This window comes from Lynx rufus, unplaced genomic scaffold, assembly GCF_022079265.1.
Source record: "Lynx rufus isolate CCGP_SWC_20201006 ecotype Redwood Valley unplaced genomic scaffold, mLynRuf1.p SCAF_23, whole genome shotgun sequence".
NCBI classification, from domain to species: domain Eukaryota; kingdom Metazoa; phylum Chordata; class Mammalia; order Carnivora; family Felidae; genus Lynx; species Lynx rufus.
Window position 1 is genome coordinate 1,082,937 of NW_025814838.1, and position 27,626 is coordinate 1,110,562.

The 27,626-nt window shown below is 53.6% G+C and overlaps 2 protein-coding genes across 5 annotated transcripts; both read right to left on the bottom strand.

The window, feature by feature from the left end:
* Nucleotides 1–408: 408 nt before the first annotated feature.
* Nucleotides 409–4,010, bottom strand: HSD3B7 (hydroxy-delta-5-steroid dehydrogenase, 3 beta- and steroid delta-isomerase 7). 4 transcript variants are annotated; one of them, XM_047087379.1, is made up of 8 exons: nucleotides 3,917–4,010; nucleotides 3,395–3,566; nucleotides 3,029–3,184; nucleotides 2,674–2,782; nucleotides 2,278–2,377; nucleotides 1,955–2,117; nucleotides 1,075–1,460; nucleotides 409–684 (listed from the first exon to the last, which is right to left on the bottom strand). In XM_047087379.1, exons 2-8 carry the CDS (start codon nucleotides 3,558–3,560, stop codon nucleotides 679–681), a joined length of 1,086 nt encoding a protein of 361 aa, XP_046943335.1. In that variant the 5' UTR covers nucleotides 3,561–3,566; nucleotides 3,917–4,010; the 3' UTR covers nucleotides 409–678. The 4 variants fall into 4 exon arrangements, with proteins under 4 accessions (XP_046943335.1, XP_046943334.1, XP_046943333.1 ...); XM_047087378.1 differs by having other exon boundaries at nucleotides 409–1,460; nucleotides 3,395–3,562; XM_047087377.1 differs by having other exon boundaries at nucleotides 409–1,460.
* Nucleotides 4,011–4,545: 535 nt separating this feature from the next.
* SETD1A (SET domain containing 1A, histone lysine methyltransferase) lies at nucleotides 4,546–27,211 on the bottom strand. Its single transcript, XM_047087436.1, is given in 20 exon segments — nucleotides 4,546–5,362; nucleotides 5,444–5,581; nucleotides 7,121–7,240; nucleotides 7,425–7,535; nucleotides 7,625–7,797; nucleotides 8,214–8,406; nucleotides 8,408–9,258; nucleotides 15,700–16,041; nucleotides 18,071–18,158; nucleotides 18,308–18,465; nucleotides 19,206–19,293; nucleotides 19,423–19,599; nucleotides 20,311–21,096; nucleotides 21,251–22,109; nucleotides 22,394–22,623; nucleotides 22,848–22,969; nucleotides 24,106–24,376; nucleotides 26,133–26,228; nucleotides 26,443–26,607; nucleotides 27,190–27,211. Coding segments are annotated over 19 exon segments (5,127 nt in total). The 5' UTR covers nucleotides 26,593–26,607; nucleotides 27,190–27,211; the 3' UTR covers nucleotides 4,546–5,188.
* Between the last annotated feature and the right edge of the window lie 415 nt (nucleotides 27,212–27,626).

The following is a 27,626-nucleotide window of genomic DNA, read 5'->3' on the forward strand; positions in this document are numbered from 1 at the left end:
GACATGAGCCCTTGCCCCTCCTGTTTCTCCGTTGGTTTCTAGAGCTCTTTCCCTTTCCTCCCCAGAGGGGACAGGACTCCTGGGGCCTGGCTGGGGGCCCAGAGCCAGGCCACCCTCTCCTGTTAGCCCTCAGAGTCCCATTTCTCTCTATTGGTGACCAAGTTGCAAATGGATAAAACACAGGAAAATTCTGCCCCGCCCCCTGCCCTGCATGTCCTGTCCCCAGAGCCCCCCCCCCACCCCCACCCCGGGCCGGGTCGGGCCCCGTGGGACGGGAGAAATAGCAACCAATCCAACAGCGGGCCTGCTGTGTGCTCACTTCCTTCTGTCCCCACACGGGACGGGCGCCGTGGGGAAGGGGGAGACGTGGTGGGAGGCGGGAGGGAGAGCTGGACAGGCAGATGGGCACAGGCTTGGATAAGGAACTTTAATCTAGGGCTTGGCCAGGTACAGCATTACCAGGGCATCCTCAGGCAGAGATCGAACATTACTGCAGGAACTAATTTGGGTGGAGGGGTGGGAAGAAGGAAAAATACACAGATTTGCGTAGGCTTCATTGAAAAGAGCTGTCCAAAGGTGATCGATGTTTGAAAATAATGGGACTGTGATCCCTGAGGGAGGGCCAAAGGTGGTGACAGGAGCCAGAAAGTATCTTCACTCTGAATCCAGGCCTGAGAGTCACACCTGGACACAAGAAAGCCAGCATGAAGCCCATGGAACTCCTACTCACTTCCCGCTCGAAAAGCCAGAAATGGGATGGGCAGTTGAGAACATCAGGCGAATCAGACATCCGCCAACCAGCCATCAGGCCTGGGTTGAGAGTGAAGACATGCCAGCCCCAAAACCCTGCCCTAGAACTTAGACGCATCAGGACATGGACTGAAGGCTCATGGGATTAAAACTGTGGAGAGCTGTAGGATAACCAGTGTGGCACCAGACCCCTCTTCCAGCTCTAGAATGCAGCCTTCCCTCCCCACCCAGGGTTTGAGGGCTCTGGACCTGGATGGATGTGCCATGCTGGGCTCCAGGGCCCCAGCTCCACTGTTAAGGGGCTGAACCCTCCACGGCCTGTACCCAGCGGATGGTGCGGGTCCGGCTGTCCTCCCACGAGAATAGGGGCTTGTAGCCGAAATGGCGCTGGGCTTTGTTGGTGCTCACGGTGAAGGTGGTGTTGGCCACGGCCAGCGTGTAGGGGTTGAGCAGGGGGGCGTAGAGCAGCAGTGGCCGCAGCAGCCACTGCAGCAGGGCATTGAGAGTAGCCAGGAGCATCAGCAGCCAGTAGGGCACCAGCAGGCGGGTGTCCACCAGCCGCAGCCCACAGGGGCCCAGGAACTCCATGTTGAAGTCCTCGTAGCTCTTGTAGGGTGATTCGTCATAGCAGAAGTACACCTGGCCGCCCATCAGCGCAGCTCGCTGCTCCAGCTCTTGGGCTACCAGCACGTGCATCCAGGCCACATTGCCTGCCAGTGGAGGAGGGGAGGCGAATGTGCCCCTGAGTGCCCTGGAGACGACGCAGACGCTGCTCTCCCCTGGGCGGGCCCGTGTCCAAGCCACACCCCCTCCGTGGGCTCACGTAGGCACGCCCACATAACCACAGCGCTGGTGAAGGGTGCTTTCTCCTCTGCCCTGTAGCCACTTGCCCTCCCGGGCCGGCCTGCATGGATGCTGCTTCTTCTGTTGGCCCTGTGGAGATGCTGCCCCTGTCCTCTCCTGGGGAGAGGCCGCTCCCGTAATTGCAGTCCTGTCCTCAGCCTGTGGCATGTTTTCTACGTTAGCCTTCCCAACTCACACAACTGCAGTTTCCTCTGCGGCCTGTGCAGACAACGCCTGCATCTCCGTCTACTCTGGTCCACATATGGCTCACCCTTTTCTAGCCAGGGCACACACCGCCCACCCGGGACCACATGGGTCCTGCCCTGTTCTTAGCCTGCCTGCTGTGTAGGCTGGGCCTTACCCACATAGACCCGGCTGTGCTCCACAGAGGCTGGGATGGCCCGGAAGAGCCGACCCCCCAGACGAAGGCCCTGGTGGTAGAAGTCCCTCATGATCTGGTGGCCTTCGCCGTAGATGCCAGTGGGACGCAGGGCACATGTCACCAAGGACAGTCCCCCATGGACCTGGGGGCAAAAGGCAGGCAGGGCTAAGACCTAGGACCCAGAGGCCTGAACTGGCCTCCTCAACCTGGAGATTGGATACAAAAAAGTCCTGCTGGCCCTGGCTCTGCCTCTGACCAGGAGCCCTCCACACCCCCACTTTGTGTCTCTTCTCCTGTCTCACCTTCCTTCCATTGGCTTCCAGGACCAGCCGTTCAGCTTGGGCCTTGCTGCAAGGGTAAGGGTGTCTGTGTATTGCTTCATATGGGGTGTCCTCATTGCCCCTAGTTGGGGGAGAGGGAGAATTCTTTTTTTTTAATGTTTTACTTATTTTGAGAGAGAGAGAGAGAGAGATCAGGGAGGGGCAGAGAGAGAAAGAGAATCCCAAGCAGGCTCCATGCTGCCAGCGCAGAGCCCGATGTGGTGCTCGACCTCAGGGTTCGTGAAATCACGACCTAAGCCCAGATCAAGAGTGGGACCCTCAGCCGACTGAGCCACCCAGGTGCCCTGGGGAGAGGGAATGGTCTTAATGCGGAGGGGAGATGGGGCTCTTACAGTATCAAGGGGAACCTCAGCTTACCTGTAGAAGGGGTGGCCTTTGATATTGGGCCCCACAACTTCCATGCTGCTCGTGTAGACCAGGAACCGTGTTCCAGTCTGCACACAAGCCTCAATCACGTTCTTTGTGCCTGGGAGAGGTGGTGGGGAGAGGGTGTACCCGAGCTAAAACTTCCTCCCTCTCTGCATCTTTCCCACCCACCCCCATCCCCAATTTGGGTGAGGGCCCCTGGCTTCCTTCCCCAGGTCCCACAGCAGGTCAGTGAGGGCTGCTGACCTGCTATTACAGGGGCAGGAGTACCCAGAGGACAGGTTTCCACAGAAGGATCACAGAAGTCAAGGTCAAAGAGGGGGTGGGGAACAAACAGCCACCTCACCCTGGACGTTGACCTCGTAGATGGTCTCAGGACTGGCCCTCCCAAACACATCCACCAGCCCAGCTGTGTGGATGACCACGTGGGCTCCAGCTACAGCCGCTGCCACCTCATGGGCCTGGGTCACATCCCCCTGGATGGCAGTCACCTGCACGGGCCCTGGTAGGGATAGGAGCAGGCAGAGGCAGTGTCAGAGCTGGGGCCACCGGCCAGCTGCTGGGTTCAGCCTACACCCTCGGGAGCCACATGTTCCCAGCGTGACTCATTCATCCCATCCATGTGCACCGGAAGACATAAACAGGCATCATCTTTTCCACCACGGCAAAGGGAGTCCACCCACCACCCCCGTTCCCTCCGCTCCACGATCACCTGTCTTCAGCTCCTCCAGCCAGGGACCCAGGTGCAGGTCAAAGACCCGCAGCTCATAGAGCCGGGGTTCCCGCTGCAGTAGCATCCGCACCACATGCTCCCCTAGGAAGCCGCAGCCACCTGTGACCAGGTACACCAGCTTCCGGGTCTCTGCAGAGTCTGCCATGCCTGGCTGGGGAGGAGAACTGGAGTTGCCTGCCATCACCTACTCCAGTGCCAGCAGCTCACCTGTTACTCCTAGACAGGGCCTCTGGCCCAGTGGACTGGATCAGCGATCCAGGGGCCGGAGCTGCTCCTGGAGGCTGCAGCAGCCAGGTTAACCCACCCTCTGACTGCAGTTACTGAGATAAGAAGGGGGAGGGCTTGGCATTTGGGAAGGGCTCAGGGTTTGAGCTGCAGGGGGAGGTTCTGGAACAAAAATGGAGGGTAGGAGTTAAGGAGCTGGGAAGGAAGGGAGAGGGAGATGGGGAAGACTCTAACTAGGGAAAGGGACCCGTGGGCCCTGGCATCACCTCTGCCTACCTGCAGCCACAGTCCCAGGGTGCCCAAACTGGCCACCGGAGGAGGGACCCTCTTCTCTCGGCGCCTGGGCCAGCCGGCCAACACACCGTCCCCTTCCGCTTGCTCCTCCCTCCTGGCCCATTCCAGGAACAGACACCAGCCCAGCCTCCACCCCTCTGTCCCCCACTCTTGCCATAGGGCGCCCCCTGGTGGCCACTCTGCACTCCACTGCCATCTGGTTCCAGCAAAGAACTTGGGGAAGGGGCTAGGGAAGCCAGAACCAGCCGGGTGGCTACTGAGGATGGAGCAGGTGGGGTGACCTCATTCCCACTGCATGATGTCAGTCCTTCCCTTTTGCTGGGTTTCCCAGGATGCCAGAAGCCCAGCAGTAACTGTGGTTCTGGGAAGGGAAGAGAGGCCTGACCTTGGCCCAGCTCTGGCTGACCTTGGTGGGGGATTTCTGGATGACTATTCCAGCCTATTAGGTGACCCAGAACAATGGTGGTTGAGTCTGTAGGTCTACCCACCCCACACTTCAGGCCATCCACTTCCCCCTCTCTTTACTTGCCCCATCCTTTGTCCTCAACCCCCATCCCCCCACCCTGCTCTTTCCCAAAGATATTCATTCACCAAGCACTTTTGTACAATAAAGTTTAATCACAATTATAAAAATGTGGCGTTGGGTTTGCGCTATTAACATATGTACAATCCAGCCCAACAGGAAGGGCCCGCCCCCCCCACCATCCTGGCCTGGCAGAGCAGGAGCTTCCAGACACCAGGGTGGGAGGGTGACCCACAGGGTCTGGCAGGAACAGAAGATGAGGCAGGGTTCCAGGCACGGAGTCCCTAGGACTGGGGGCACAGAGCCCCCCCCAGGGGGAGAACATGGCCACTGCCCCTAGAGACCCCCTAAACTGGGGAGGGGTGCACGCAGGGCACAAAGGGGAAGTCCCCATTAACACAAAGCAAGGGGGCTATGCAGCCCCCCAAGAACAGGATCTGTACAGGCCGGCACCCCAGGTTTCCACAGGAAACAGCTGCTGGCAGCTACAAAACATTTACAGCTTCTTCTCCGCAAAGAAAAAAAAGTTAGGGGGTGGGTGGGCAGGGGCGACAGGGGAGGCAGAAGTTGCCTCAAGGGACTGAGGCTCCCTTGCTGGGCTCAGGGCCTCCCAACCCCGTATCTGGAGATGGGGGGATGTGGGCCCTGCTGAGCCCACTAAGGCTGGGGGGCTGGGAGCTCAGGGCACCAAGGGGAATAAATAGGGGCGTGGGCACCAGTCCTGCCCCACCTCAGTTGAGGGAGCCACGGCAGCTCTCGGTGCCACACAGACACGGGATCTTGTTGTCCTCCAGCGGGAACTTGTAGTCATAGGTGATCTCCTCATCCACACCGATGGGCTGCTTGGAGTAAATCACAATCTTCTTCTGGGACTCGATGGTGATCACCTTGGCATAGCAGTTGGGCTACGGGAGGGGAGGGCAGTGTGAGCCGTGGCCGCCCTCCACCCCAATGCCCATCCCACCCTGGCCTGGCCCCCCACGCACCGTGCAGCAGTGGTTGATGAACCTCGCCAGGTTGCCGCACTTGGTGGCATCGATGATGGTGTCATGGTCCACCCGGAACAGGTAGCTGCTGCCGATGCCTTCCTGCACGTAGCGCTTCTCCCGCATGTCGGCCACCATCTGGTAGGATGGGGTGCCGCCACAGTCAGGGTGCTGTCCCTCAGCTCCCTGCCAGACCAGGCCTGACCCCACCAGCCCCCGTGAAGGGGATCGGGACAGTCACCCACCTACCACCCTGGGGGCCACATCAACCTGTCCTGGACCTATGTAGCTCTTCTCTGGCTGTCAACCTAAGGCAATGATACTCTCACTGCTTCCAGGAGCCCTCCCTCATAGGGCCTCTCCAACCCTGACACCTTTGGCTGCCACTGTGGTGGTCACTGGGCAGGAGCAGTGGCCACTGGCTCCTCCTGGAGCCTCTGCCTGGCCCCTAGTGGAGCCCCCAGTGTATGGTGGGGCTGGGCCACTTCCCGAGATGATAGTGGCCATTTCATGGACTGACTCCTGTTCATCTCTTCTCCCAGGACCCTCTCTCTCCAAAACAAGCACCCATTGGCTGCCACCTGTCACCATTAGTGCCCACATTCTGTGCAAGGAGGAGTAACTACTTCCCAGGAAATGCACAATAAGGCCCCCTGTATTCTCTTCTTGGGTGATCTCACTCTCTTCCAGGGCTTCAACTGCCAGAAAAGTGGTGGGGACTCCTCCCAAACTTCCATCTCTAGCCAAAATCCACCTCCGTGGAGCTGCTGGGCGTCATCCTCTAGATGTCCCCGGGGCCCTGCAACTCCACATGTGCCAATTGGAACTCATCTCAACCACAGAGCCGCTCCTCCTCCTCACTCCCCACCTCACTGGCAGGCGACCTACCCTAGCTGCTCAAAGCAGCACTGAGAGGTGGCCTCACCTCGCCCTGCCCTGACTCTCCAGAGCTAACTTGTCGTCTGGTCCCGCCAGCTACCTTGGACCCACAGGCTCCTCTGTTACCCCAGTTGCCACTACTTGAGGCCACCAGGGCCTACTGGGATCTCCACAACAGCACCCCACTGGTCTTCGTCTCTAGCTGTCCCCTTTGTCCCACCGCAGCCAGTGCCTGGTGCTTCACGGCAGCTTCCCTCCCCTTACCCCTGGCCCCAGCTCACCAACATGGCTCCCAAGCTCCGTGGAGACTGGCTCCGCCTGCCTCTCTAGGGTTATGTCACGGTGACCTCCTTGCCCTCCTTAGACTACCCTGCCTTTTCATGTGCTGCTGGGCAACTGGGAGCATCCTTCCCCTCATCTGAGTCTGGTATTTTCTCATCATCCTTCAGCTCCTGCCTTAAACATCACCATGCACCCATTGCTGCTGCCTCCCTGAGCCCCTTTCTGATCAACCGAAGGCCATCCTTTCCTGCAGTTGTTTGTGCAGCGCCTGTCTTCCTCCACTAAACTGTGCGAGGTGCTTAAAGGGAGAGAGAATACTGGTCTTGTTTCTTGCTGGATCATCACCATCTAGTTTACTAGTATCCGTTACTAACTGTTGAAGGAAGGAAAAACAGAAAGAGGCAGGCTTCACCGACTATGTCCTGGAGCTGGGAGGTCATATGGGGCTTTATACAGAGAATGGATGGCATTCAGGCCAGCATCCCCTCTGACTGGGGGCTGGGTTCGGGGCCTCACCTGGCGGATGTTCTGACCCACGTATTCGATGACCATCTCGTCAGCTGCGATGGGTTCCATGGCAAACAGTCCCCACTCATGGATCCGGCTCCGGCCGAATCGGAGCTTCTTCTTCCGGAACTAGAGGGCAGAAGGCAGACCGTGCTGCTGGGTGCCTCACTCAACCTAACTCCTTGCTTTTCCTGCAGACCTCTAGGGCAGGAGGGTTCTTTGGCCACTCACCTCCCTCCATGCCCACCCCTAGGGGACTTCATGATGCTGCCCTCCCACCAAGCCTCTCTTCCCCCAAGTCCCTGCTCTTCACCTTGAGCTGGTTTAGCTTTAGCAGATCACTGTCCATGATGGCAGAGGTGCCAATGGCACTCAGCAGCCGCCGCTGCTCAGACCGGCGCTCCGAAAGCACACGGTTAGTCCCCTGGGAGAAATAGGACAGAGGTGAGGTAAGCGACAGGAGAAACCATGGGAAGAGATCCCAGTGGGCCAGATACGAGGGCAGAGCCTTACCTGAGTGTCCGCTCCTTCTAGCTGCCGGGCAGAAACAGGACACACATCCAGGTACCTGTCTTTTTCCTTCTTGCTGATGGGGTAATAGCCTTCACTTCGGGCTGAGCCTGTCTGGTGCTCACGGGGCCCATCCTGGGGCCGCCGCTTGCGTTTTGGAGTGCTCAGGTTGGTGAGTGCAGGATGTTAAGGAAGAAAATGGGTTCCTGACTGGCCAGACCCCTGGGGCCCCTCCCCTGTCTCCCCAGTCCCAGCCCAAGGAAAGGGTGACTGAACTTAGCTGGAGGTCCTCAGCATATTTAGTGAGGATAGAAAAAGAGAGAGAAGGAAGTCTCAGATCCCACATTTTCTGCCAGAAAAACTTGGGGAGCCAGAGAAGGGGCAGGAGACAGAGAGAAAAGGCTGGCCCGGAAGCTAGAGGAGAAATACCCAAGCTGAATGCGGCAGACAGAACAGGATAGGGAGGGAGATAAAGGTGCTAGCTGCAATCTGAGGGGGACGTTACCCAGCCGTGCAACCCCAGGGAAGCCTGCCCCCACCCCTGGGGCCTGCCTTCCTGTCCAGAGCAGGCCGGCCTTAGGGCCCAGGATATTGGTGTGATGGACCCAGTGGGTGTCGTTAAGCCAGTCAGCCCCGCTCGTCTGCTGCAGTAGCCGCTCGTATGTGAGCCGCAGGTAGCCCATGTCCTCCAAGTCCAGGCCTGAGTTCCAAATGTCATACAGGATGGTCATCTGCTCAAACTCACTGCGGGGCTCGAAGGAGGGGGGTGGAGGGGGTGGGGGGGGGCGGGGGAGGCCGCCTGCGCCGAGCATGGGAGCGGAGGCTGCGACGCCGAACGGCACCCTCCCCGTCACTGCTGCTGCTGCTGCTGCTCTCGGATGACTCTGACTCCTCTTCCTCCTCCTCCTCCTCCTCGCCTTCCTCTTGCTGCTGCTGCTGCTGCTGCTTTGGCTCCTCTGCCTCAGCCACCACCACCTCAGGGGCCTCTAGGACCTCATCTGCTGGGGAGCTGAAGAGGGCTGCAGGGGCAGGAACTGGCTCCACGGGCCGAGGGGCCGGTGTGGAGGGCGGCGGCTTGACGGCCAAGGCGTAGTTGTGCTCCAGGAGGATGTGGCTGAGGAGGGGGCCCGGGCGGTCCGCCTCATCTGATGTCTCTGTGGCCTCCGAGTCATCGCCAGGAGGCAGGGCGGCTGGCCCACGACGGGCTGGGGTCAGGGCCAGGTCGGCTAGCACTGCCAGGTCCACTTCTGTCCCTGGCTCAGCTTCTTCCTCCTCAGTAGAGCGGCCTCGGCCTCCAGCCCTGCTCCGACCTCCTCGGGACACCTCCTCGGGCCAACTCTTGACCAGGGATGCATGGTCCAGGGGCAGGTTTCGAATGGTCCGCTCCACGGCCCGGGGAACTTTGCGGGAGACGGGTCCAGGAGACTTGATCTGTGGTGGGGCAGCTGGGGGAGGCTCTGGTGCCGGCACCTCCTCCACAGCAGAGAAGGAGACGGTTTTCCGGCGTTTCTTGGGTGGGGGCAGGAGAGGGATAGGAGAGGAGGGGCGCTCGTCAGGGCGGTGGGCGGGGGCTGGGGGACCTGCTGGCGGCTCAGGGGGAGGCTGGGGCACACTGGGAGGTGGTTCCTCGGTGGAACCTGGGGAAGGAAGAACACAGGGAAAAGGAGAGGGTCAGCAACTTGGGCCAACGTCATCAGACAAGAGGTTCCTCGTGGGCAGGGCACCGGCCGCCTCGCTGAGGAGGCCATGTCCAGGCTGCCTTTTGACAGGCTGCACGCTCGCCCCCACTGCCAGCAGACACTTGGGCTCACTCAGCAAACACACTGCTGCCTCCCGGCTGCAATGTCCTCAGCACTGTGGGCTCCCGCGGCGGGAGGAGATTCGACAAACAGCCACTGAGCACCAACTCTGGCAGGCGTGGGAAAAACACGTCAAGCAGACACTTTCAAAACCCTCACAGAGCTTATAATCCAATGGGGACAATGAAGGGAAACAGAGGCACAGCCCAAACTGTGAAGAGTCGGGATAGGAGCTCCAGGGAAACAAATACTTAGACTGTAGCCTGCTTACCAAGACTGGTGGTGACTGACTGAACTACGTCCAAGGACTAGGCACATGGGCCAAGACGAGTTCTGCCAGGCAGTGTATAATGAGGATGCAATTAACCAGGCTCTGAATTAAAGTATCCGTTATTTCAACTACAATGTTCTTTCTCTGTTTAGTGAGGTGAGAAAGATACAATGTAAAAAGCCGAATCTTTGTATTAAAACACTGCATAAAATTTGTTTCCTCCCCACCACATGCCAAACAGTACTAGAGATTTGCCAAAGTGCACAGGGGTCAAGACTCCCCTAAAGAAGGTGAGAGTGAAGCTAAGATCCTAAGGATGGGGGGGTGGCCTGGGGAGGGGACACATTGTCTTGGGCAGGCGGTGTTCTCTCCCCAGTCCCCCAGAGACACAGCTTCCCTCTGTTGGGCGTCCCAACAGAGGGTCTGAATACAGCTCAAGCCAGACACATTTCCCTGAGGCAGACCCTGTCTTGCAGACTGACCCTCTCTCTTCCTAGGTTTCAGCCACCAGAACAGGCATGGCCTTTCAGACCCCTGGCTCTTCATTTACGTGGCTCCCTTTGTTTGGAATGCTTCTCTCCTCTTGCACGTTGGGAAAGCTCACATGCAACTTTCAGCCCCAGCTCAACGCCAGCTTGAGGCTTCCCCAGCTTCTTCAGACACTGGTAGTGACTTGCTCTCAGAACCAGAAGGCCAGTGCTTCATAAGTGCCAGTCTTTTTAGTCTGGCAGATTATTAGCTAATATTTTGTGCCAAGTACCAATATAAGACTTTAACATATGTTGACTACTCATTTCATTCCTGACAACTAGCCTGTGAAATGGGTACTATTAATAAAACCCAGTTTACAGATAAGGAAACTGAGGCAGAGAGAGGTTAATAACTGGCCCAAGGTCACACAGCTCACCCCAGACAGCCTGGGTTGAATTCTGTGCTCTTATCCACCTCCCCATGCTGCTCTGGACATCCTGTAGTGGGGCTCTGTGGTTTCACGTCTTGCTCTAACACTCCCAGAACTAAAGGGCAGCCAGCTCCAGGCCTGACCCAAGCAGGCAGTGATCAACATGTGTCCACTGCCTTAACAGACGTTCCCCAACCAGGCACCCCCAGCAACGTCCTCAGCCTGCTATCTCTTGAGACTCTGGACAGCATCTGGTGTCTCAGCCAGCAGTGAGCCACAGGGTGGTCCTGGGTGTTCGTCCCAGGTCCTCCAGTCTTCTCACCTCTTCTCCTCTCTGCTGTTTTGGGGCAGCCCTGCCTCTGACCCATCATTCCAACCTAGCTCACTGTGCCCTCTGGAAGTCTGGCTCTTGAGGGAAAAAATTCCCCTCCTGGCTCAGCTTCTTCACATAGATTTTTCTTTTGCTTCCTATCCTGAAAGAAACCTGGCCATACCTTTCATTTAGGGAGACAACTTTTGGGGTACCTTTCTGGTCTACAACTCCCAGAAGCCAATGTTTCTGCTACATGACCTGCCCCACTCCCTGAGCCCATCCATCATTAACTGATGACTACCTGACCCAAGGCAGCCCAACCAGAAACTTCCCTGAGAATAAGGATCTCAGATAGGAATGGGTTTCTCTGCAGCGTGGACATCTGCTGAAATAAAGAAGCAGGGGAAGCCCATTTGCAGGAGAAAGGAATGAACCACACCAGAAGATAGAATAAAGGCAAATCGGGGTGCCTCAGTGTCTCAGTTAAGTATCTGACTTCAGCTCGGGTGATGATTTCACGGTTCATGGGTTCGAGCTCCGCGTCGGGCTCTCTGCTGACAGCTCAGAGCCTGGAGCCTGCTTCAGATTCTGTGTCTCCTTCTCTCTCTCTCTCTCTCTCTCTCTCTCTGTTCCTTCCACACTTGTCCTCTCTCTCTCAAAAATAAACAAACATTTTTTAAAAAAAAGAAGAAACAGTGGAGGAGGAGGCGGAGGCGGCAGAGGGGGAGGGGGAGAGGCAAATCCTAAAGGGTGTCCAGGTCCCATCTTTGGGTTCCACTAAACAAGCCCTCTCTTGCCATCAGGCCACATATCCTCTATCAAGGTGCATCCTGGGAACTCAAATATCCCTATCATTCGGTAAAAGCCAAGAGACCTGCCTTAACCTTCCTCTCCTCTCCCATTTCTGCCATCTACCTAAGGGGCTTTTTTTTTTCTTTTTTTGAGAGCGTGAGAGCAGGGGAGGTGCAGGGAGAGTGAGAGAATCCTAAGCAGGCTCCACACTGCCAGCACAGAGCCTGACACGGGGCTCGAGCCCACAAACTGTGAGATCATGACCTGAACCAAAATCAAGACTCAGATGCCTAACTGACTCAGCCTCCCAGGCACCCTACCTAAGAGACTCTGATATCTCACCCATTCACCCCATTCTCCCCTCTCCAGTGCCTGCCTTCATTCATCCTCAGCCAGCCTCCACCAGTCCCATACCTGACCTTGTTATCCCTGGAATGGTGCCACCTCAGACCCCTACGCTCTGACGCCCTGCCCTCTGATCACATTTCCCCAGGTCTCTTCAGTTCACCACATGGCACCACACCTGTTCAATTCCCCACCTTCTAGCTCCCTCTAGCCTGTCCTCCTAAATGAGCTGCCTTCCTTCTTGTGCCTGCCTGCAGGGCCCTCACTCTGTCTTCTCCTTTCACGGCACTTTCCACATCCTTCAGCTGCCACAGCCACCCTGTATGGAGACCTCCAACCCTGACTCTGCCCAACCACTTGTGCTCCCTCCTCTTTCACCCCTGAGCCCCAGTCTCAGCGGGGCATCTGAACCAAGCCCGGGTCCCTTTTCAACCTTACTCCCTTCTCTACTTCCTTCCCCAAGGCTCCTCCTCCAGCCATTCCATGGAGCTCAGAAAATGCCCTCTAGGTCTGATGCACAGAAGGCCCTCAGGCATGAAATCCCACATCTCCCTGCCTCCCCAATTACGGATGTGCATCAGACCTAGAGTCCACCCCTCTACCCCCAGATACTTCTCTCTCTCCTGGCCTATCTATCTGCCTCCTCCTCTCTGCCCTGTATCTACATGCTTCAGTCTCACTTATTTTGGAAAACTAAGCCTCCATCAACCCTGTATTCTCTTGCTGTCTCTCCAATCCCAGCTGGGTGACTTTGAGCAGCTCACTAAGCTTCAGATTCCTCATCTGTAAAGTGGGAGTAACAGGGATGGAATGAGGACTAAATAAGAAGACAAATCTGCAATGTCCTAGGCCTATAGCCTGGCACACAGGAAGCACTCAAGAAATGTTAGTATTACTCATTACAGCCTATCAACTCTCTCTCTTTTCACAAGAGTAGTCTACCCTTCCAAAAGGCTGGTTATCTCTGTCACCTGCCTTTACTCCTGAACACCCCATAACTTGGCTCCAGTCTGATCTGCTCTATTGAAATTGATAAGGTCACTAGTGACCCCCTAACTGCCAAATCCAGCAGAAGCTTTTCCTATCTTACAACCTTTCTTTCAGCCTGTTGGTACACACCACTCCTTCCCTTTGAAAACTGAGCGTCCTGGTTTCCTTCCTATCCTGCTGATAGCTCCTATTTGGCCTCCTCTGGCTCCCCTTTGCCCACCTGTCTCTTACACAATGGTAAGGCACGAGCCCTTCTCTTGTTCTAGGGTTTATCACATCATTCTAGGGTATACAACGAGCATGTTCACACCCACACTTGCCCTGTTCCCAAGTATTTACATTTCCAGCCCACTGGTTCTTTACACAGCTTCAGATCTACTTTTTTTTTTAATTCTTTATGTTTTTTTTTCTAATTTTTTAGTTTTGAGAGAGAGAGAAAGAGCATGAGCAGGGAAGGGGCAGAGAGAGAGGGAGACACAGAATCCGAAGCAGGCTCCAGGCTCTGAGCTGTCAGCACAGAGCCCAGCATGGGGCTCAAATCCACAAACCATGAGATCATGACCTGAGCTGAAGTCGGACGCTCAACTGACTGAGCCACCCAGATGCCCCAGATCTACTGATCCAACTGCCTGTTGGATGTTTCTTACCTGGAGGTCCCAGAGGCATGTCAAAGTCAACCCTAAAGTATCACATCAGCTTTCTTCCTAATTCTGGTTCTCCTCCTTGACTTCCCCTGCCCAAAAAGTAGTTCGACCAAGTGGTTCTATCTCCTAAATTTCTCAAATCCTCATCCCCACTCCTACTCCCTACACCTCACTCATAACCACCTTTGCTTTGGTTCACGCCCTTCACTTATCCGCATCCCTTCAAACTCTTACACGGGTCACCCTACCTCCTTCCTCACCTCTCCGAATCCTTCCCTTTCCTGCCAGAATGATCTTTCTGGCAAAATGCAAAACTGACCACATCCCACCCTACTGAGATTGATGCCCTCTGACCACCACCAGCTCTTCTGCTACCGACAGACTCAGGAGAGGCTGGGAGAGGTGTTTTAGGATTAATGAGAGCTTTGACTCGTGAGGTCTGCACCAGAACAGAGTGCACCAGTGCTGGGAGGTCTTCATGTGGTCACTGTCCATCTCAGACCAGATTCTCAGTAATATCTGAGAGATGTATGGAAGGCCACATGCATTTACGAAGCCTATCTTGAAAACTGACTTATAAATTCCATGCTAAGAACACCCTACTCCAAGTTACCACCATTGGTTCCCTTACTTACTAACTGCAATAGCCTCTTATTCTTCCTCCACAAACTCTGGTCCCTCCCCAAATTTTCTAGGCACTGCTTCTTTTCAGAACACAAATATGATCATGTCATTGCTCTGATGGCATTCCACTGCCCTCAAGATAAAGACCAAATTCCTCGTATGATCTACCCATTTTGTACGACCCAGCCCTTGCTCACCTCTCCAGAAGTCACCCCAGCTTCTCCTCACTCTCCACCATCCAGAAGGTTTCTTTTATGTCTTCCAACATGCTGTTTGCTCTGCCCTCAGGGCCTTTGCACATGCTAGTCATTAATGCCAGCTGCCTGCTTTACCTTGATTTCAGCTCAATGATGCTTCAGCACAGAAGACAGCAAAGATGTCTCCACAGATGTAGTCAGGTTCTCAGAGTCCTCTATTGTGGTGTTTATCAGTTTGTAACCACAGATTTTCTTAGGTATTTATTACTCAACTAAACTGTCTCTCCCTACAGACCATAAGCTTCAGGATAGTGAGAACAGGACTTATTGTGCCTACCACTGTATCCCTTGCACCTACTGTAAAGTACAGATGACTCTTCAACAACATGGGTTTGAACTGTACGGGGCCACTTATATACACACTTCTTTTGATAAATACAGTAAGGTATCATAAATGTATTTTCCTTAAGATTTCAATGACGTTTTTTTCTCTACCTTGCTTATTTCTTGTAAAAATACAGCACGTAGTACATATAATATGCAAAATATGTGATAACCTACTACTTACACTATCAATAAGACTTCCAGTTAATTGTATGCTACTAACAGCTAAGTTTGAAGGGAGTTAAAAGTTATGGATAGATTTTCGACTGTGCAGGGGGGTTGGTGCCCTTAACCCCTGCATTGTTCAAGGGTCAACTGTACTCAGTAAATAAATACCTACTGCCTGAATGAACAGTTCACTCAGAAGGACAAATTATGTGTATGTGCTATAAAATAACTGAATGTACAAATCCACAAAAGAAAGCAAAGATAAAATTAAGTTCCAAGCCAATGCTGTTACTAGTGGCTTTCCACCTATTTGTCCATTTAATCACCTACAAGTATCCACTACACATTTAAGGCACAGACTCAAGAAAAATAGGAGGAATTTGTTAAATTGGGATTTTCCTTAATTAACTTGCAGACCATTCTGTTTTCCTTGTTAGCCAAACACCCTGCCCTGGTTCTGTAAACCGCTCATGACAGCAGTTTGAATGTGGCCATAAATGTCTCCAAGGAAGGACTGACAGGAGATGGTGACTTTCGTTTTCAAAGTCACATACTTGTACATAATTAAAAACTGCTAACCCTGTCACTGTTCTCACAAAGACAGACAGACACATAAACAGAGACCAAATGAACAGCTCAGCATCACCTACCTACAGGTCTTGCCGGAGACTTCTCCTGTTCAGGGAGAGGTGTGACTGGGGAGCCTGCAACCCGCTCTGGCTCGGGCTCTTCCACAGGCGCTGGCAGGGGCGCAGGGACATCTCTGGGGGGAGGGGACGTTGAGGGTATGGTTGCTGGCTGCTCCTCTTCCTCTTCTTCTTCAGAGGAGGACTCAGATGATGAGGAGGATGAGGAGGATGAGGAGGAGGAAGATGAGGACGATGACGAGCTGGATGAGCTGCTGCTCTCGGAGTCTGACGTGCTATCATTTTCACCATCTGAGTCGGCATACAGAGAACATTTGGAGGACGAATCGCTTTCCCCGTCCTCGCCTGGAAATCCAGAAGGGGCAATCAGGCGAGGTGGGAACACCCCTCCCTTGGTCAAGCCATGGGTTCATTCACTGACTCCCTACCATGGACAGGTTAGGCACTGTGCTAGGTGCTGGGAAGTCCACCCCTCAAGGAGTTGAATAAACACACTATTTGTTCACGGTGAGATAAACCTCAACATGAAAGGCTAGGGGACCATGGCAAAGGGAAGTCCTGGATTCTACCTGGAAGATCCGGTCAGGGAAGGGATCCCTGGGAGGGAGATGCTGAAGTCAAGAAGGACAAGTAGAAATACATTAAGCAGGGGCGCCCGGGTGGCTCAGTCGGTTAAGTGTCCGACTTCAGCTCAGGTCATGATCTTACAGTTCATGAGTTTGAGCCCTGTGTTGGGTCTCTGTGCTGACAACTCAGAGCCTGGAGCCTGCTTTAGATTCTGTGTCTCCCTCTCTCTCTCTGCCCCTCCCCCACTCACATTCAGTCTCTCTTTGAAAAATGAATAAACATTAAAAAAAAAAGTACACTAAGCAGACACGAGGGCTGAACAGGGATGTCAAAGGTGAGGGAAGGTGAGACACCTGGAGACCAGTAAGCGGTCTGCTTTAAGCTTTTCCCAAAGTGGGTCTTATAAATGCCGCCTAGACGACAGACTCATAAAAAGGACTATAGGATAAAAGAAGCTTTAAAAATATATGTTTTATGCCTCTGGGAAAGGGCAATACACTGGAAGAATTCTGTAAGAAGTTAAGAAATTTGAAGTGTCTGAGGAACACAACTGGATAAATTAGAATAGACAGTGCTGGTGGCCAAGGATGGGTCTGGAGAATGGCAAGATAGAGCTGAACAGATAAATGGGAGCTAGGTTATAAATGGCTTAACGTATCAAGAGGAGGAGTCATCTTATAGAAAATAGGGCGCTAGGAATCGACTTTATGGAAGAAGTCACAGGGTCAGGTGTTCGCTGAAGAAAAGAAAATGCCATTGGCAGACTGGAAAATGGATTGGAATGGAGGAAGAAGGATGGAAACAAAGACGAGGTAATCAATCAAAACTGCTGCAGAAGACTAACCGAGAAAAGACAGAACAGCAGGAACAATGAAGGCAACAAATCCAAGAAACACTGAGGTGGTGAAACTGACAGAAAGCAGTGACAAAATGGATGTACAACAGTCTGCCCCCTTAGAGGAGGTGACCCTGCCCTCTTCTTTCCTGAAAAGATAGGCTCTCAGATCATCATTCTCCCATCTGGCCTCTGCTGAAATGGCACCTCTCAGAAGCACTCCTTCTCCAACAGATCTAGAACAGCCCATCTTTCCCCAGCTCCCCCACCCGTTACTCTCTACCCCAGTAACCTAGTTTCTCTTCTGCAACGTATGTATCTCTGAGGTGCTATTATCTGTTCACTCGTCAAGTCTCCTCCTCCCCTCCAACTGATCACAAGTTGCATGAAAGATGTGTCCCCAATACCCAGAACAGCGCCTGGTACACAGTAGAAGCTCAACAGCGATTTCTGAACAAATGAATGAGAAGAAAGACTAAACCGTATATCCAAGACTCAACGGATATGGAGGGAGGAGGTGTTCAACTGAAGAGCAGAGCAGTGTCTGGTGATGGCAGCTAGGGGAGAGGGGAGGAAGGGGAAGCATGGTTCGGTGGCTGGACCTTAAAGGAAGAGCAGTGCTCAAAGGCAGAAAGGCATGGTCTGGTAGTTATCAAGGGCTGGCAGGAGAACATGGACCACTTATCTTGAGGGGTTGGGCAAATTAAGTACATTCTGCTAGGCTGTCTTCAGAAAGGAGCAAAGTTTCAGTACAGGAGGTAAGCAGAAGGGAGTGTTCTGGGTATTGGACTTACTGTTTATAATGGGCCAAGCGTTCCAAAGGATAGGACTAAAGGACAGCTGCTTTTGGGAAAGGCAAAGGTGGCCAATAAATCTAGCATGAAATTTCTGTGGACTCAGGGAAGCGATAGACAGGCAGCTGAATTCCTTCTTCCCTGAGCCAGAATTCTACTGTGTTCTGTCTGTACCTACCATCTGATGCCTCTGTCTCCTTCTTTGTAGTATCCATGGCTTCCTCACGTTCTTCATCGTCTTCATCTTCCTCATCCTCCTCCTCATCCTTAAAGAAAAGGACAAACAGGGACTAACAGGAGAAGAACAACTGTCCTCCCGGAGGCACAGCTACCTGGGCTCCAGCCCAGAGAGAAGGTGGCTGTGGTGACAGGAACTCAGCAAGTAGGCTTTTGGCAAGAACCGGGCGCCCCTCACCTTCTCTGAGGAGGACTCCTGGGATGCTTCCTCCCCCTCACTGTCCAGAGCAAAGGATTTGCGGTGCTTGCCCTGGGTCTTGCTTCGCTCTTCATCTCGTTTTGGGGGCTTGGTTCCCGGACGTCCCGGCTCTCCAGCCTCCTTCTCTCGCTCAGGGTCTAGGTGCATGTGAGTGGCCGTTAGAGCAATTTACCATCAGCAGTTAACAGTCCCCGTTCCCCTGGCCCAAAGGAGCTTTTGCACACACCACTGCTGATCTTCCTGACAGTCCGACAAGACAGACCTCATTTTACAGACAAGAAGCTGAAGGTCAACAGAGAAAAACCCAAAACCCCAGAGCTACCTATAACATTTTATAGAGTTTAAACATACTGCACCCGTTTTACCTTTCATCCTTTTCTGGGTTGGGTGGAAGAGGGAGAGGACTTGTTATGCCTGACCAAGAAAACAGTACTAAGGTAAATGGGTCTCCAGGGAAGCAAATCGGACTCAGTAAGGAAGTTTCCTAGCCACGTAAGCTGTCAACCAATAGCTCAGACTTAGGGAAACTGGGAGGGAGGTTGCAGAAGAGCTTTAGATGGGGAACTTGGGCCGATGACCTGTTAAACCCTGAAATCCTACGACTCTAAATGTTGAAAGTATTTCCATTTTACAGGGGAAAACTGAAATACAGAAAACTTCAATCAGCACGCCAGAGTAAGAACCACAACTAGAACCCAGGAATGACCCCATCTTAAGCTTCTCACACATCTCAGAACTGCTTTCATTTAACCTTGCACCAAAACCTCTACTTGGCTACTTGCCCTCTGACATCTTCACCCTTTACCTCTGCTTATTACTTTCCTATCAGAAGCTAGCACCCTTTCCCTTTTCTCCTTCCATCTGACTTCCCACTCACCATCTTCATCCTCCTCAGCTGGAGTGGAGGGCCGGGGCCTCTTTTCCTCACTGGCCTCTGAAATTTCCGAAGGCTCTTTTCGCTTTACCTGGGGCGCCGAAAGAGACGGAGCCTGTTTAGAACTCAAACTCTCATGGTTCCCAACCACCCCTACCCCAAGGAAGGGAACTCCCACCCTGCTGTCTCCTCCCTACTAGGCAAGACCAGTTCTGGGTACCTTGAAAGAAGGCAGCCGCAGGGCCCCTCGCAGCCCTGACCCAAAAGCGAAGGCCTCGATGCCCGTGGTACCCCCACTCTTGGCCCAGTCTACGAGGGACAGCAGGCCTGGCTCTTTGAGTTTTGTCTTCTCTTTATCCTCCTCCTTGGCTTGCTGTTTGGCTGCGTTCTGGAATGGCTGCGGGCAGTAGGGGGACTGAGCCCCAGAACCCAGGCGTTCCCTCCTGCCTCCTGCCTGAGAACTACTCCCAGGTCCCAGGAATACAGAAATGCATCTACTCACTCCTCTATTTGACACAGATCTATGCCACACCCCCCTTGCACCAGCCCCCGTACAGACATTTCTTCCAAGTCTGCTCATTGAGTCCATCCCCCTTTATTATTCCTAGTCTACAGATGGACACATTGAAGACTGAAGCCCAGAGAGACTTAAGGGCCTCGTCTGTCAGAAGCATGCAAACAGTAGAGCTAGAACAAAGCTCCTCTGACTCTAAAGCTTATGTTTGTTTTGTTTTGTTTTTCTGCAAGCAAGCGAGCGAGAGAGAGAGAGAAAGAGAATATCTTAAGCAGGCTCCACGCCCAGTGTAGAGCCCAATGCGGGGCTCCATCTCACAACCCTGAGCTCATGACCTGAGCCAAAATCAAGAGTTGGACACTTAACCGACTGAACCACCCAGAGGCCCCTCAAACTTATGCTTTCCTACTGTTCCATTTGCCCCAGTTCTCCTGCTCAACCACTGTGCCCCATCAAGTGGCTACACAGTCTCTCTCTCCACTTGCCTTGATCGACTCTATTTTTTACTTTGAGCTGTGTAGCCTGGAAAAGCCAAAAGTCTACTTCCTCCAATGGAGCCCCAGGTTTTCCCTAGTCCCAAGCACTGGCCCTCACCTTGGCCTTCTCTTCCTTGCTCTCCCACCACTGGTCAAAGGCTCCAAAGGCCACATTCTCCACCATCTTGCGGTTGAGGTCTCGCTGCATGATGCTCTTCATCTCTTGGACTAGGGTGGCCAGCACACGCCCCACGGTGCCTGCTGACGGTAGGGCCTTGCCCTCTGCCAGCTCTGCTTCCTCCCTGGGAGGTAGCCGGGCCTCTTCTCCAGAGACCGAGGAGGAGGGCAGGGGCTCAGCTGCCATGGGCAAAGGCAGGTGGTATGCCTCCCGGGAGTATGCCCCTCGGCCTTCTTGCCCTTGTGTGTACAGAGCGTAGGGTAAGCCGTAGGCTGCCTCTTGGGGGGGTGGGAATGGGAGGAAGGCCTCCCCAAAGGCCCCACCAGGGGGGCCAGCTGAGGCAGCAGTCAATCCCTTGCCCTGCCGCAGCTGATGGAGCCGAGTTAACATCTGGGTCTGCATCTGGAAGGACATGGGCATCCCTCCCCACTGAGCCCCAAGTCGATCCATGAGCTCTAGGGAATTCACAAAGTCATAAATGTGGGGGGGTGGCGGAGGAGGTGGGGGGTACTCAGGGGGTGGTGGCCCATCAGGGCGTGGTGGGAGGAGGTAGGCAGGCTGGTGGGGAGGATAACCAAGGGGTAGGGAAGCCAGGTAGGGAGGAGGAGGAGGGGGTGGTGGAGGAGGGGGTGGAGGCTGCTGGGGGGGTGTTGGGGCCGGAGGGGGTGAACCGCCCCTGTCATCATCAGAGATCTCCATATCCTCTCCCGAAGAGCACGGAGAAGCCTGTAGGAGTGCAGAGGGTCACATGAAACTTCTGCCTTTTCCATGGGCTTTTCCTCAAATCCCTGTTCTCTTATCTAATTCCCTCCCCCACCCCACCAGACCCAACCCTGCCTCCCAGATCCCAGTCATCTCTGCTGGCTAACCCCAACCTCACCTGGTTCTGTCCGTTGGCCTTGGGAGACTCCCGGGTAACCCCTGGTTCCCCACTCCCTGTAGGTGCCACATCCTCAAAATTAGCTGGGGCTGGAGGGGGCGTGCAGGGCCCATGACCTGACCCAGAAGGCACCTCACTCCCTATGTCTCTAGACCCAGGGCCTGTGGTGCTGTTCTCTTCCTCTTCCTCTGTGTCAGAGGCCAGGAACGAAAACTTGGAGCGCTGCTCCTTCAGCAACATCTCAATGCGGGAATCCAAGCTGCTATGCTGAGCGAAGGGCACACTCTCATTGGTGGTCTCTGGGGCTGGGGAGCCGGAGCGGGCAGGTGAGGCTGGGCGGGGGGAGGTCCGAGCTTCTTCTCTCTCAGGGCTGGGCCCTCCCCCACCCCCGCCTCCACCAGGTTCTGGAGGCTCCGGGGGTGGAGCTTCTGAGGCAGGAGGCCGGTAGTCCTGGTCAGCAGGCCGGCTGGGCTCAGGGGGCAAGTAGGAGGTGTAGGAAGGTGGGAAGCGCTCAGCTGCATTTTCAGCAAAAGATGCCCCAGGGGGCTCCTCCCGAGTTGCGCGGCGGGGAGGGTAGGAAGCATGGCGTTGGTAGCGATTCCAGCTTTCATAGTACGCTGGGTAGTTTGAGTCAGTACCACGAAAATGAGAGGATGAGGACGAAGAGGAGGATGAAGAGGACGAGGACAACGAAGAGGAGGAGGAAGATGAGGAGGAGGACGAGGCAGTGGCTGCAGTAGTGGCGGAGGCAGCTGTAGAGGTGGTCGTGGGGGCTGAAGATGCAGAGAAATGGCGGCGGGAAAAAGAATCTTGGTAGCTGTTCTCTGACCGCCGAGGCTTGAAGGAGGTTGAAGTGGTGCTGGAGAAAAGAGTGCAGGAGTTAGCTAGGTTCAGTTCTGTAGGACCAAACCCTAGTGTCCTGGTTCTCAGTACCCAGGCGCCCTTGACACTGCCCCCAAAGGAAGATCTGTTGGGTTTCTAGCTAGACAGGGGGTTCCCTGTGGACAGGGATTCTGTTGGCTGAATCCATAAGAGAAACCAGGACAAATTACTCCCGACTCCCTTTTAGGGAGACTCCAGGTTTCTTCTTTCTAGTGTCAACTCCCAGAATCTGGGGGGTCCCAGAGAGTGTTTACTCTGCACCTGCTGGAGTAGGCAGAGTCCTGAGAGTAGGGGGTGCTGCCCCGAGATGTGTAAGGGGTTCCTTGGGAGGACTGAGGGGTGAATTGGCCAAAGGAAGATGGGGTGTCTTGTCGGCTGCTGGAGAAGCTTGTGTCCTGGGAGCAGGGGGTGCCATTGCCAGGAGTGCCCACCCCAGCAGAGCCCGCCGGGTAAGCAGCCGTGTCAGAGGAGGAGCGGCGGCGGGATTCAGTCTAGAGGGCAAAAGTAGAGCACGGAGAAAAGAAGACATCAAGTACCATACAACAACTTGCCCTTCCCCAAACCAAGAACCTCAGTTCCCTGTCTTTTGAAAGCATCTCTGCATCTTTTCTTGGCTCTTGCCATCCTTAATGGAAGTCCCGAACCTCCCAAATACTGTTCCTGGCACCCAGGCACTGTGCCCACGTGGCTAGGGCTGTGGCAACAAGCTTCTTACCGTCTCAGTGGCTGCACCAGAGCCCTGGAACTTCTCGCTCAGCGCCTTGCCCCCAGTGGGCACCGTCTGAGGGGTGTAGGAGCCATTGACTATCAGTTCATAGTATTTCATTCGTTGTTGTCCTGGAGGGAGGAAAATGGGAGCCATCAAGAGTCAGATGGAAGAAACAACTCCTTCCTTCTTTGGCTTTCCCATTTCTTTCTCAGGCCTCAAGTTTCCTATAATTTCTTGGAGTCCTGAGTTCAGGGATTTCAGGTCTTCTACCTTGTCTCTACCTTTGGGACCTCCTACCTCATCTCTACCTAATGATACAACAACATACTGAACGGCACTTTACAATCTATAATCAAACATCTTCACTCATAAATTAGTAATCTAAGTTGGATAATCACCAGGAGAGAAAGGCATCAGTACCCCTATTTTATAGGCTCAAAGAAAATTGACCTGCACAAAGTCACAAAGTTGGTCAGTGGCAGACTGGAATTCAAACCCAGGTCGTCTGATGCTAGATCCCACCATGCTCTTCATCCTACAAACTAAAGGTTGCAAAATGGCAGCCTGAGGGCTAAATCCAGGCCACAGTTGTGTTTTATTTGCCCTACACAATCACTTAAAAATTTGGCGGGGGGGGGGGGGGGGAAGGGATTTTCAGCACTTAAAAACAATGAGATTTCACACAAAAACCTAGATTCCTGGCTTAATATAAAAACATTATTTGGCAACAGTAGTTTTCATTCCCAAGTGCAAACTGGCTAATACCAACTAATAGCCATCTCCTTCAGATGACAGTGTACTCTACAGTCCCCGACTCCTCCCTACTGTTTCTCAACACAGAAACCCAGACTGCTTCACTTATCTGTACAAGTCCCTATTCTCGATCCAAAATTTCAAAACCCCCCAAAACTTAAAACCAAACATTTTTTTGAATTTCGTCTCAAAACTTGATCTGAACTGAGGCTATTTACTAGGTTTTATTGATGCTACCTAGTATAACCCTTCATATGTTTTCTTACAAACATGTTACATGCTAGACTGTAAGATGCTACCCAACCTTGCCAAGGACCCCCCACCCCACACACACACGAAACACATAAAAACCACAATCCCTCTGTAAAATTCTGATTTCACAAACACATGTGGCTCCAAGAATTGCAGATGAGGAATCATGAACCTGATCATTCACCTGGCCCCAACAGGCATTTGCATATAAAGTCTCTGCTGGAACCCAACCTTAGGCAGTAGGCAAGAGAGCCCTCACCTTTGATGTCGAGCTGGGCGTGGATGATGTTGCCCATGACGGAGGTAAGGTGGAGGTTTTTGACTGTTTCCTTGGCTCCCCGAGTGCTAGTGAAGAGCACGCGGGCCAGGCCCAGGTGCTTGCGAGTACGGGGGTGAAGAAGGATCTCTACCTCTTCCACCTCACCATACTTTCGGCACATATCCTTTAAGAAGGTCTCCCGCACATTGTCATTCAGCCTCGCGAAAGTCACTTCCTTCAGAGGGATCTGTCCGATATAGAACTCATCCAGCTGTGGAGAAGACAGGAGTCTTGAGTCTGGGGTCTCAATACTGACTACTGTTCCTTTGCCTTTTGGGAACTTGGTTCAGAGAGAGACGACTGGGAAACACGGGCAAAGGAATGGGGAAGAGGGGCTCCAACAGGTGATACATACGTCAGTCTGACCTCTCTCTGCTCTGAGTTCTTCTCATCACAGAATAATACAAGAAATCAGGAAAAGAAACGTACAACTGAGAAATAAGTATACGTCAAAGAAATTAATTGTAGAAAATAATTTAGTAGTTCAGCTTTTACCATGGACTGGGCAACAGAAATACAAAGATGAAAAAAAAAAGATTCTTGTTCAGGAAAGCAGACAAGACATATATACGTAGTCACTGTTGTGACACAAATGTTCACAAAAGTGTAGACAGGATGTTTAGGAACCCAGAGAAGAAAAGCGTTGTTCCGAGTGGAGGCAAGGAAGAATTCACAAAGATGGTGTCACTCCTATTTGACTTTTTGGGTAACAAGAGTTCAAGAGGTGACAAGGACTTAAGGCATGAAACTATAAAGTAACTTGGCATTTTCTAGAAACTGCAAAACGTATATAGTAGAACACAGATATACAGCATCAAGGCAGGAGATGAGGCTTAGCCAAATCTATAATCATATGTGCCAATGCACAAAAACATGGACAACAAAAATAATGTAAAAGCCAAATAAAAAATACAAATGGCAGGAGCCATCTGTGGTGGAGCATGAAATGGGAAAAGAGAATGGAGGCAAGAAACCCCATAAAATGAATACAGAAATTGTGTTAGAAAATCAGCAATGGAAACAAAAGAATTAAAATAAAAAGGAAATGTGTTTAGAAAAGAATCAGCAAGACTTGGTGATAGATTATGTAATAAAAAAGAGAACAATCATAGGATGACTCCCAGGTTCCTAGTTTGTGCAGCTAAGTACATGGTATTACCATTCATCAGTAAAAGGGAAATGGAAAGGAAAGCAGGATGAAGGAGTAAAGAGAACTTCTTTTCAACCTCTTGAGTTTGAGATGTCTGTGGGGCCTCCAGGTGGAGCTGTCCCTCTACCAGGCATAAAAGTCTGGAGTTCAAGAGACTGATCTTGGCTGGAAACAGAAATTTAGAAATCACCATGTCTCAGTAACAATCCAAATCGTGTATGTGAAAGAGACTGTCCAGGGAGAATACACAAAGTGAAAAAAATGGAGTGGAAACCTTACAAATATTTATTTAATAAAGAAGAATAAAGAGTTAGTGAAGAAAACCAAGACCCATCAGTTTTCAAGAGCCAGTCCAAGGCCTGATGAGTATCCTGCCTACACAGGGAAAGAGGAATACTTTGAGGAAACAAGATGGATCAAGGCACCAAACGAGGGGTGAAGAGCAGAGAACTCCAAGGATGGCGTTCCTGGCCTTGTCGCTACCCTTAATTGTTGAGAAACTGGCATATCACACCAGGGCACTGTCATGCTGTGACACGGACTACACAGTGATAGGTACAGCAAAGAAATGTGCCTTTACTTCATCCTTCAAGAAGTTAGCACTCCTGCTTGAGACACCTAACCTATAACTTTCTAGAAGATAAACACAACTCCTCTCCAGAACAACTCAGTCTCACAGCCTCCGAGCTTTTAAGACTTGGTTGTGATCCTTTCATAGGAAAACCACTTTTATCAGGTTATGTTGAGACAAAAACTGCCAGGATGGATCCTCCACACCTCCCAAGGGCCACCACACCAGGGTCTAGCAGATACATACCTTAAACTTAGGGACTGGGAGGGAAAAGTCTCTGTTTTTGGACCTGACGTGGCATCGGGGATCTTGGAGGTCTTCGACTGGTATGTATTTTGAGTCCTAGGAATGAAAGCAGGAACAGAAAGACAGCTCAAGGTGAAACTGTTGAGTTCTAGGAAGCTCATTTGGAGACTCACATGCAAAAGAGCTGAGTTCTGGTTGCACACTTTTAAGAAAGGCAGTCTATGGGTATGGGAGTTCAGGATGCTGAACAGAGGTAACAGAGGAGAATGGGGCCTGGAGTTCCCTAGATGACAAGGCCTGGGGCACTCACGTTGACACTGAAGTGGACTCCATCATAGCGGTACACCTTTTGAGAAGGCCTGCGCAAGGCAGGGTCCAAGGCAGGATCCACGATGAGCTTGTAGTTCCGCCACTGGAAGCTCGGGGCTTTCTGCCCATCTCCCCCACCTTCCTGATCCATCTTTGCTCATTTACACTGTCAGGAAGGAGGAATAGGCAAGGGGGTTCAGGGCTTAGGCCTGACCCCCTTGCTGCCCCTCACCGACCAGCCCAGACTTCAGGTCCGCTCATCACCCCAGTTTCCACACCTCACCATGACCCGTGGCTCCCCCAGATTTTCCCCCAAGTACCCTCTCTCACAACACCCCATTCTCTCTCCACCTCCCAACTCTCCCCTCAGGCCCCCAGGCCCATCTCGCGCCCCCTTACCTTCCCGCTCTGCTTAGCGCGCGCCCCACTTGGCCTCAGAGCAAGACCCCTCCCCCGCCCCCTGGCAGGCCCCGCCCCCTCCCGCCTCCTCACCGGCCAGCGGCCCGGGCCAAGCCCGGCTCTCGCTCCCACACACCCGCTTGCGTCCCCGCGCCCCGATCCTCTGGCCAAGAGGTGGCACCTCTTCGGGGCGTTGGAAACACCGCGAGACCGAGCTCGAGACCCGGCTTCGGCCCCGAATCCGGGCGGGGGGGTGGGGGGGGGGGGAACGCGCGCCGCTGCCCTCTCCTCCCGCCCCGGCGCGTTCTGCCCCCCCATCTCCGCGCACGCGCGGCGAGGCCTCACTCACCCGCTCGTGGCGAGCGGCTCCCCCTCCCCCCACCCCGCGCGGCACCTCAGCGGCGCGAGGCGGCGGCGGCGGCGGCGGCGGCAGCGCGAGACCCGGCCCCGCAGCGGTGGCGGCGGCGGCGCCCCCCCACCACCACCTCCCCGGCGCGCGCACCAAACACCACCGCCACCTGCGCGAGGCCCAGCGGGCACAGCGTCTACATTCGCACTTTCGCCACGGGTGCCGCCGGGAGACCCACGGGGCCGAGGAAAGCGGCTTCGCCTCGGCCGGCGCCCTTTAAGGCTCCAGAGTTGCGGCCCAGGGAGCCTGGAGATTGGCCGCATTCCCCGGAGAGTGGGCTTCACCACGACTACCCAGCTGCTCTGGCCTGGGGTCCTTGACGAATCGGCGGCGACGAAAGCAGCGACTAATCCCTGAGGAAAAGGGGGCGGGGCGGA

What these genes read in the sequence shown, in the direction of transcription:
- HSD3B7 (XM_047087378.1), bottom strand. Translation starts at nt 3,560, where the DNA reads ATGGCAGACTCTGCAGAGACCCGGAAGCTGGTGTACCTGGTCACAGGT. An exon ending in CTACGAGGTCAACGTCCAGG is followed by an intron (nt 2,783 to 3,028) that starts GTGAGGTGGCTG and finishes CACCTCTCCCAG; the next exon opens with GCACAAAGAACGTGATTGAG. An exon ending in GCACAGCCGGGTCTATGTGG is followed by an intron (nt 1,461 to 1,954) that starts GTAAGGCCCAGC and finishes CTCCACTGGCAG; the next exon opens with GCAATGTGGCCTGGATGCAC.